Source organism: Macaca mulatta, chromosome 15 (genome assembly GCF_049350105.2).
Source record: "Macaca mulatta isolate MMU2019108-1 chromosome 15, T2T-MMU8v2.0, whole genome shotgun sequence".
Lineage (NCBI taxonomy): Eukaryota > Metazoa > Chordata > Mammalia > Primates > Cercopithecidae > Macaca > Macaca mulatta.
The window spans coordinates 118644277-118654561 of record NC_133420.1 but is presented as its reverse complement, the minus strand read 5'-3'; the positions used below and the strand labels follow the sequence as shown (position 1 = coordinate 118654561).

General features: G+C 52.6%; 1 protein-coding gene across 5 annotated transcripts; it reads left to right on the top strand.

Annotated features, from left to right (window-relative positions):
* The first annotated feature begins 572 nt into the window (after positions 1-572).
* Positions 573-9208, top strand: CDK20 (cyclin dependent kinase 20). 5 transcript variants are annotated; one of them, NM_001361221.2, is given in 9 exon segments: positions 578-963; positions 1293-1406; positions 4006-4194; positions 4444-4565; positions 4711-4773; positions 5421-5544; positions 5989-6144; positions 7674-8293; positions 8608-9136. In NM_001361221.2, coding segments are annotated over 8 exon segments (1041 nt in total). In that variant the 5' UTR covers positions 578-888; the 3' UTR covers positions 7872-8293; positions 8608-9136.
* The last annotated feature ends 1077 nt before the right edge of the window (positions 9209-10285 follow it).

Sequence of the window (10285 nt, the reverse complement as noted above, 5' to 3'; positions counted from 1 at the left end):
TTTTATCTTTTGAGACAGAATCTCACTCTGACACCCAGGCTGGAGTACCGTGGCGCCATCTCGGCTCACTGTAACCTCTGCCTCCCGGGTTCAAGCGATTCTCCTGCCTCAGCCTCCTGAGTAGCTAGGATTACAGGCACACACCACCACATCCGGCTAATTTTTTTGTATTTTTAATAGAGATGGGGTTTCACCATGTTGGTCAGGCTGGTCTCGAACTCCGGACCTGATGATCCGCCCACCTCAGCCTCCCCAAGTGCTGGGATTACAGGCGTGAGCCTCCATGCCCGGCCTTCAGAGTATGCCCTTTTAAAAACCTGTGGGTGCACGTAGCCAACTGACATTTTAAGACAAGAGGCCCAACACACCCTCTTTCCACAACGCAGCTCGGGGCCTGTCTGTCTTCATCATTGTGCCTGGGTCTCAGAGCCAGAAAACAGAACCTGCGCGTGGTCGAAGCCGGAACCTCTACTTACAGGTGCGGAGCTTCCGGCCTGCCCGGGGAAGGAGCCCGCCCTTCCCGGCTGCGTCCTCCGGAGCAGCTAGTCACGTGACGCAGAGGCGGGGCAGATAGGAGGTGCCAGCCGCCATTGCTCCGTGGGCCCTGCTGCGGGCACGCTCTCTGCGCGTGGGTTTTTTATGCGGGATTAAGCTTGCTCCTGCGTGACAGCGGAAGGCGAGGAAAAGGCGCAGTGGAGCCCGGAGCTGTCTCCCCTGACTCGACGCAGCTTCCGTTCTCCTGGGGACTTATCCCACAGGACCCGCCCCGGTGGTCAGCTGCCGCGCTGTTGCTAGGCAACTGCGTGCGTGCTCAGAGCGGTGTGGGGCGGAGAAGTGGGATTTGGAAGCTTAGGGTCACAGGGGCCCAGGCCCACCGACTGCACCGGAATGGACCAGTACTGCATCCTGGGCCGCATCGGGGAGGGCGCCCACGGCATCGTCTTCAAGGCCAAGCACGTGGAGGTGAGGCCGGACCGCGGCAGGCAGCCTGGCAGGGGTGTCCCCCGCCACCCTCCGGCTAACGCTCTAAGCTGTTTCGGTTCCCTTTTTACATCCAGTACAGTTTTAAAAACCTCATATTCTAAACCTATTTTGGGCCGTTGCGCTTCCCTCCGCACAGCTGGCTTGGTCCCCTACCCCAGCGCCTGGTCTCAGGCTAGTCCTAGACCCCAGAGGAGGGCCTCTGGCCGGGCTGGGGGCGCGTCTCTCTCTCGCAACCACCCTCCCCCTACCCACCTTCATCTCTTTCCCGGCCGAGGGTGGGCTGGCAGTGTCTGCCTTCTATCCTGCAGACTGGCGAGATAGTTGCCCTCAAGAAGGTGGCCCTAAGGCGGTTGGAGGATGGCATCCCTAACCAGGCCCTGCGGGAGATTAAGGCTCTGCAGGAGATGGAGGACAATCAGTATGTGAGTAGGGGAGGGGGGGCATCGTATTCTCACCGTCCGTTGTTCGTTCCCACTTCCTCGTGCCTTTATTTTTCCAGCTACGCCTTCACCAGCTTTCAGGGTTTTCCTCCCTCTGTCACTCACACACACTGCTTATTCATCTGCCTCCTTACCCCTTTTTGCCCTTTTTTGTCCACTTGTTCACCTTCATTTACTTCATTCTTTCATTTCTCGCACATTCACTCTCATTTACCTACTTATTTCTTAATGTATTCATTCATTCACCGACTTATTTTTTTCTCAAAACATGTAGTGATTTGTAATGTAACTAGCACCTATTGAGCTCCCGATGTGTTCTGCAGGCATTATACACACTGTCATTTTGAGACCTCTTTACTACTGTACAAGGCAGGTTTCAGGATCTCTGTTTCTCAGGTGAGAGGAGGAGGTTATGTCAGTTATGTCACCAGCTCATGGGCCCTCCGTTAGTCAGTAGAGGGTTTGGCCCAGGTTTAATTTAGAGTCCAGACATTCTTCCCTTGGGATCTCCCACAGGCTCTACCCTGTGTTGGGCACTGGTGATACAGAGGAACCAGCTCCAACCCAGCTCCTGAGGACTAAAATGTGTTAACAAGAGACAGAGGCAACAGGGCCCACCTAGTGTGGTTCATGCTGTGATAGGGTACCTGGAGGGGCTACTGGAACAGGAAGAGGGGCATCTTTCACCCCTAGCGTCATTACTCTTTGGTGCTCTCTCTCATCCATGTCGAAATAGAGAATGTATTTGACTCCCTGGAGAGTAACAGGGTTGGGTCTCTGTGATCCTCTTGAGTTACCTGTGCTGTTCCCTGGAGATATTCATGATATATTGGATGACAAAAGCATGTTACAAAATTTTGTGTCATCTGAGTTTTGTTTGGAAATATATATGTGAATGTGTATTTGTGTGTGCCATATCTGTTGTAAAGTCTGGTAGAATACACTGTAAGATTGACTGCAGGATTTTTCTTTTGTTCTTTTTCTTCTTTCGGATTTTATGTCTTACCTGAATGTGTGCATGCGTTTTGATCTGTTAAATGGTTGTGTACTACCTGAAAAATCAGAAGACAGCAATCAGGCCATTTTGATTTTTTGAGGAAGATAAAAGGGCTTCCAGACAGACATGTGTGGGATGGGTGGAGAGAGATTCAAAAGGAAGCTGATGATATGGTCCCTGCATCCAGTTGGTCAGCAATTCTGAAGGTTCTAACTTTAAAACATACTCTAGATTTGCTCCTTGCCCAAGTCGTCATCACCACTCATCAGAATGACAGCGGCAGCCTCCCCACTGCTCTCCGTAGCCACAGTCCGGAGGGCTTTGTCAAAAGTGTAAGTCATCGGCTCCCCTGCATAAAGAGCCCTGGTGGCTTCTCTTCACACTTAGAGCACTATCACCATGTGCCCACCTCCAGCTGGCCTCTCCCTTTTCTGTCATTCAACACAGCTTCTTAGGCATCGCTCCAGTGACCAGCACCTACCTAGGGTCCAGGAGCACAGAACAGGGCAGACACATCCTTCCCTTAAACGACCTCATGTTCTCACATCCCTCTAGCCTCGCTGGCGTTAGGGCCTTGCACTTGCTTTTCCTCCTGCTCAGAGCTTCACCCCAGATCCCCAAAAACTGGGTCTTCATCTAGCCCCACTCACCTAAATAAAGAAGTATCCTTTTCTCCACTCACAGAGTCACACTATCCTCTTATATTTCTGTTGATTTTTTTTTGGATACAGGGTCTCACTCTGTCACCCAGGCTGGAGGGTAGAAGTGTGATTTTGGCTCCCTGTAGTCTCAACCTTCTGGGCTCAGGTGATCCTCCCACCTCAGCCTGCCAAGTAGCTAGGACTACAGGCATGTGCCACCACGCCTGGCTAATTTTTTGTAGAGACAAGGTTTCACCATGTTGCCCAGGCTGGTCTCAAACACCTCGGTTCAAGCCATCTGCCTACCTTGGCCTCCCAAAGTGCTGGGATTACAGGCATGAGATGGCACGCTCGGCCCCCTTGTATTTTGGTTCCTGTACTTACAGAATCTGAATATATCCCATTTGTTCATTTATTTGTTAAATTGTCTTCTGCGCTGTGAGCTCATTAAGAGTCCTGTCTTTCAGCTCACTGCTCTGTGTAGCCTGGCTCCTCTGACAGTGGTGGCCTCAGTGTTTGTGATGTGTCTGTAGCTGTCCCAGCACTGGGAAAGGTGGGATTCCTGGTGTCCTTTCCTTGGTGCTGGGATTCAATGGCTCTAGAGGAAACAGGAGGAGACCTGTGTGACCATTTCATATGCGACCATCCAGATGATTTTCAGGCAGGTGGGCTGGGTGGGCGGACCAGATGGTGCCACTAAATGACCTTTTTTAGACCTTTTCTTTTAGTGTTCATGGAGAATTAGAGTGGGGGCCCACCTTATCTCAGGAGAGCAGAGCAAATCATGAGCACGGAGCTCTGATTCTTAGCTCAGGTCCATGTCACCTTCTTCGCTTTCTTTTTGGATACAGGGTCCTCTGTCAGGGCATGGACTGGGGTCTCAGGGTCACAGAGAGGGTCTGGTGACTTGAGTCTGGGGGCTAACAGGATGTCCTGCCCACAGGTGGTGCAGCTGAAGGCTGTGTTCCCACACGGTGCAGGCTTTGTGCTGGCCTTTGAGTTCATGCTGTCAGACCTGGCCGAGGTGGTGCGCCATGCCCAGAGGCCACTAGCCCAGGCACAGGTCAAGAGCTACCTGCAGATGCTGCTCAAGGGCGTCGCCTTCTGCCATGCCAACAACATTGTGCATCGGGTCAGTCTCAGCATAGGCCGGACATGGGGTCTGGGGAGCTGACTCGGCTTGGGGATGGGGGTAGCCCTTGTAAAAAGTGTGATAAGAAGTTGGGACAGAGCTGGTCAAGGCCTCCAGGTAAGCAGCCAGGGCATGGCCCTGGAGGAGGCGGGGACCAGGGCTGACCTGGGTGGTTAGACTGCCAAGCCCACCTGTCCCAAGGTCCTATGGGGGATTTGGAGGGACTGATGCTTCTTTTGGTACTCCCAGGACCTGAAACCTGCCAACCTGCTCATCAGCGCCTCAGGCCAGCTCAAGATAGCGGACTTTGGCCTGGCCCGAGTCTTTTCCCCAGACAGCAGCCGCCTCTACACACACCAGGTGGCCACCAGGTAGGGAGGGCCAGATCCCTTCCAGTCCTCTCCATGGGGAAGAGATGCTTCTGGGCCTTTTCTCCAGACATTGCTCATGGGGCTGGGGTCACCTCCCCAGGCATCCTCTTCTCAGCCCAGTGCCTACCAGCCCTCTTCCTTGCAGGTGGTACCGAGCCCCTGAGCTCCTGTATGGTGCCCGCCAGTATGACCAGGGCGTCGATCTGTGGTGAGACCCCCATGGGTGGTCAAAGGGTAACATGGCTCATGGATTTCTGCTAGGCTCTGAGGTCTCTGAGCTGTTTGGTGGTCTTTTCCCTGGTGGGAGTTTAGGCTCCCTTAAGGGTGTTTTCCCTGTTGGGGTATTCTGAGCACTTTGGGGTTGGGGTTCCTCACTATGATGTTTTCGAGCTGGGTGGGGGCCAGGTGGGATGAGAATGGTGGCCCCAGGTGGGAAGCTTTCTGGGCTAGGTGGGGAGGTGGTCTGAGCTGGTATGTGCTGGAGTTAGATCCCAGAATATGGTATTTCTGAGCTGGTCAGAGGCCCGTGTCCTTGGACATGAAAGCTCTGAGCTTTTTTTGCAGGAAGAAGATAGTTGGCAATGCCCATGGTTCTGATATTTGGGGCAGGTTTGCAGGTCTGACCCAGAAGCGTCCTAGAGCAGGAGTCTCTGAGAAGTCTTGGAACAGCTGGGGCTTTGCTCTGGGTTACAGGGTTGAGGGCTTTGAGGGTTCAGGGACTGGGCCTCTGGACGTGAGGCTCCAGGGCTGGCTTGTGGGGCCTTGCCCTGGAGTGCAGTGTTAGAGCTGCTCTGTGGGTGGGTCTGTGGTCCATGGTGGGAGATCTCTGAGCTGCTTGGGGCTCTGTGTTCACAGGGCCGTCGGCTGCATCATGGGGGAGCTGTTGAATGGGTCCCCCCTTTTCCCGGGCGAGAACGACATTGAACAGCTTTGCTATGTGCTTCGCATCTTGGGCACACCAAACCCTCAAGTCTGGCCGGTTTGTAGGGGCCCTTGGTGAGGTGGGTGTGGGGCAGGTTTACTCCACTCCCAAGAGCAAGTAACTACTCCCTCCCCTGAACCTTCTCTCTCCTGGCCCCAACCCCCCTTGATGGACAGGCACCACTGTCCCGGCCCAACTCAGGGGTTCCTCCTCCTGCTGTCATGCAGGTTGGGGTAGGTCCTGTCCTTTGTCCCTTTCACCCCAGTACACACATGTGCAGTGTCTTAGCAAGCTCTGCACAGAGCTGTCATCTCAGAGGGCAAGGGGATGGATGAAGGAATATAGGGGTGGGTGAGTGAATGAATGATGGGTCGGGGAAACACACGGGTGGGAGAGCACCCCCCATGTGAGAGTGTGTTAGGGGCTGAGAGCTAACAGCAGAGGGCATGGCAAGGGTCGGGGACTACTCTCATTATACCCTGTTCCTTCTCCCTGGCCCAGGAGCTCACTGAGCTGCCGGACTACAACAAGATCTCCTTTAAGGAGCAGGCGCCCGTGCCCCTGGAGGAGGTACTGCCCGACGCCTCTCCCCAGGCATTGGATCTGCTGGGTCAGTTCCTCCTCTACCCTCCTCGCCAGCGCATCGCAGCTTCCAAGGTAGGGCCAGAGGCCATGGTCTCTGCTCCTTCAGCTCCCCTCCCCATTGCCCTGGTACTTTGTACTTGGTAGCCACGTGACCCCATCAAGTCAGTGACCCTCAGAACCTGTGATGGGCGTGGACCAGCACCAGGCATCTGGAACCCAGGGGACAGGGGCCTTGGAGCAGGTGTGCCTGTCATGAGTAGACCTCACTGGACATCCCCAGACTTCCCCTGAGGGTGGCCCACAAGAGGGGCATGCCCAACTCACAGGAGAGCGCATGTCCAGGGTGCTGGCTTCTGGGCTGCCCCGACCCTGTGGCAGATACAGTAAGAGAGTCACTGGGGACTCATTCCTTTAGCAAGTATTTTCTGCACATCTGGCACGTGCAGGGATTGTCCTGGGCCCCACCCAGAGGGTAAACAATCAGACCTGCCTCCACAGGGTACTTCTGGTGGTGAGGTAGCTCCAGGCCCAAATGGTCACAAGAGGTCATGTTCTCCAGGTGTGGGAGCCCCAGGAGAGAGGCGAGGCCGACTGTGGGCTCAAGCAAAGCTTCCTGGTGGAGGGCAGGTTTAAGCACGAGATGTTTGAGGAGGTGTTCACTGAGGGGAGAAATGGTGTGCAGCGGCCTGGAGGAGAGGACCCAGGAAGGCTGGTTATGGCTGGAAGGCCTGGGAGGACGATGAGGACCATAGGAGCATGGGCTGACACGTGTCAGGGTGTCTCTCTCAGGGGTCCCTGTCCCCTCCCTGCACTCAACACCAGCAGCATGTGTTCACATACACCCTCTTGGTCTCCAGTGTCAGCAGCTCCTGTGGGCTCTGTGTCCACAGTGTGCCCAAGCCGTGTGACCCTTATCTCTTGGATTACCTCCCAGAATCTGGGTCTCCCCTCATCCCATGTAATCGCTTCTCCACCTGGCAGAGAGAGTAACTTTATCCAAGTAGAACAGGACACATTCCTTCTCTGCCAGGGCCCTCCTGTGGCTCCATCTCAGAGGAAAAGCCAGGGTCCTTTCCGTGGCCCACAGATGTCATATGCTTGGGTGCCGTCGCCTTATGACGCTGCCTGCTCTTGTGCCCTGTGCTCACTCCTTTCCAGCCCCAGGGGTCTGTACACTTTTGTCCCTGCCCTGGAGCCTCATGTCCCTTTTGCTTATGTCTCAAGTCTTGGCTTAAATGTCACCTCTCAGATGGCCTTCCCTCATGACTCTTCAGATCTGCAACCTCTCTCCAGGATTCCTCATTCCTCTGTCTTGCTTTCTCTTTTCCACTGCACTAATCATTATCTGACATACTGTGTATTTTACTTCATCTTGTTTATTACCCCCCACCCCCACCTATGTCAGAAAAACAGAGCTTTTGTCTGTTTTATTAATGGCTATGTCCCCAGCTTCTGGAACAGTGCTTCAGACATAGTAGATGCTCAGGAAACACCCAGACACACTGAGTCAGCTGAATGCATAGATGAAGGAACATCTGCCTGAGGTGGGGACAGGGAGGTGACTAGTTTCCTTCTGCTTGTTCTTTACTTGCCACCCTCAGGCTCTCCTCCATCAGTACTTCTTCACAGCTCCCCTGCCTGCCCATCCATCTGAGCTGCCGATTCCTCAACGTCTAGGGGGACCTGCCCCCAAGGCCCATCCAGGGCCCCCCCACATCCATGACTTCCACGTGGACCGGCCTCTTGAAGAGTCGCTGTTGAACCCAGAGCTGATCCGGCCTTTCATCCCGGAGGGGTGAGAAGTTGGCCCTGATCCTGTCTGCCTGCTCCTCAGGACCACTCAGTCCACCTGTTCCTCTGCCACCTGCCTGGTTCCATCCTCCAAGGCCTCCCCATGCCCACACTGGGCCCACACCACACCCTGCCCCTTAGCCCTTGTGAGAGTTGGTTTCAAAGCAGAGGTCATGTTCCCAGCCAAGAGCATGAGAACATCCAGCTGAGCAGAGGAGATTGACGGCCTGTGCTTGGTGAGCCTTAACTTCTGTGTGCTCATCAGAACACATCAGAACAGTGAGCTCTGCTGCCAGTCAAGGCCTGCCTATGCAGAATGGCACTGCCTGCCTTGGTGCTGCTTCCCCGAGTGCTGCCTCCTGGTCAAGGAGAAGTGCAGAGAGTTAAGGTGTCCTTATGTTGGAAACTCAAGTGGAAGGAAGATTTGGTTTGGTTTTATTCTCTTTTTTTTTTTTTTTTTTTGAGACGGAGTCTTGCGCTGTGTCACCCAGGCTGGAGTGCAGTGGCGCGATCTCGGCTCACTGCAAGCTCCACCTCCCAGGTTCACGCCATTCTCCTGCCTCAGCCTCCGAGTAGCTGGGACTACAGGCGCCCGCCACCACGCCCGGCTAGTTTTTTTGTATTTTTAGTAGAGACGGGGTTTCACCATGTTAGCCAGGATGGTCTTGATCTCCTGACCTCGTGATCCACCCGCCTCGGCCTCCCAAAGTGCTGGGATTACAGGCTTGAGCCACCGCGCCTGGCTGGTTTTATTCTCAAAGCCATTAAACACTAGTTCAGTATGTGAGATTATAGATTCTAAAAACCTCAGGTGGCTCTGCCTTACGTCTGTTCCTCCTCCATTTCTCTCAAGGGAAATGGCTAAGGCGGCACTGTCTCATGGCCCTTGTTTTTGGGGGTCACGGGGAAGGTAGCACCAGACATAGCCGCTTTTGCCCTGAGGGCCTCCTGTGTGCTTCACATGACTGAGCACTCATTTGCAAGTGAGGGAGACAGAAGTCTAGGCCCAGGGATGGCTCCAGTTGGGGATCCAGCAGGAGAGCCTTCGCACATGAGGCTGGTTTACCAACATCTACTCCCTCAGGATGAGTGTGAGCCACAAGCAGCTGTGTATATAAGGAAACAAGCGTTCCTGGAATTAATTTATAAATTTAATAAATCCCAAGATAATCCCAGCCAGTGTTTTTTCCTTATAATAATTTGATAAGGCGATTATAAAAAACACATAGAAGGAAGTGGAACCAGATGCATAAGAGGAAATGATGGAAGGACTTACGGTATCAGATACCAATATTTAAAAGTTTATATAATAATAAAGAGTATGATTGTGGTTCAAGGATAAAAACAGACTAAAGAAACTTATTCTTAGCCATCCTTTATTTTTATTTTTATTTATTTTTTGATGGAGCCTTGCTCTGTCGCCCAGGCTGGAGTGCATGGCGCGACCTCGGCTCACTGCAATCTCCGCCTCCTGGGTTCAAGTGATTTTCCTGCCTCAGCCTCCTGAGTAGCTGAGACTACAGGTGGGTGCCACCACACCTGGCTAATTTTTGTATTTTTACTAGAAACAGGGTTTCACTGTGTTAGCCAGAATGGTCTTGATCTCCTGACCTCGTGATCTGCCCGCCTGGGCCTCCCAAAGTGCTGAGATTATAGGCGTGAGCCACCATGCCCAGCGCCAGTCATCCTTTATTTTAAAAATGTTTATTTTATGCTTCATGTGGATAAACTCTTCTGTGAGCACCGAGGGTCACTAACACTGCTACAGATGTTGGCCATCAAGCACAGTGGAGAGAGAAAACATATTCAGCCCTTGTTCTTGGCTTTCAGTAAAGTCTGATGTTTTCATGATATGGCCTATTTTTATTTCTCCAGCCACATCTTTTGCAGACTTTAAGCTTCTAAGAGAACTTCAAAGAGAACTCTAAAATGTATATAACATTTGCAATTAAAAGGATAAAAAATGATTTACTATGCATACAGAAACCGAAAATGTGGTGTAGTTATTTGATACCAAATAATAGAGGCCAGGCGCAGTGGCTCATGCCTGTAATCCCAACACTTTGGGAGGCCGAGGTGGGCAGATCACCCGAGGTTGGGAGTTCAAGACCACCCTGGCCAACATGGTGAAATCCCATCTCTAGTAAAAATACAAATATTAGCTGGGTGTGGTGGTGCATGCCTGTAATCCCAACGACTTGGGAGACTGAGGCAGGAGAATCGCTTAAACCTGGGAGACAGAGGTTGCAGTGAGCCAAGATCGTGCGAGTGAGACTCTCGTCTCAAAAAAAAAAAAAAAAGATTTTAAGGCAAAGAGCTGTTATTTAGTATAAGATACAATTTCAAGGCAAAAATCATTACCAGTGGTAAACACATTCAGTTCTAATTATATTCAGTTCATTGGTAAAATTTTCCAAATTTG

What these genes read in the sequence shown, in the direction of transcription:
- CDK20 (XM_077964976.1), top strand. Translation starts at nt 889, where the DNA reads ATGGACCAGTACTGCATCCTGGGCCGCATCGGGGAGGGCGCCCACGGC. An exon ending in AGATGGAGGACAATCAGTAT is followed by an intron (nt 1,407 to 4,005) that starts GTGAGTAGGGGA and finishes TCCTGCCCACAG; the next exon opens with GTGGTGCAGCTGAAGGCTGT. An exon ending in CCAACAACATTGTGCATCGG is followed by an intron (nt 4,195 to 4,443) that starts GTCAGTCTCAGC and finishes TGGTACTCCCAG; the next exon opens with GACCTGAAACCTGCCAACCT.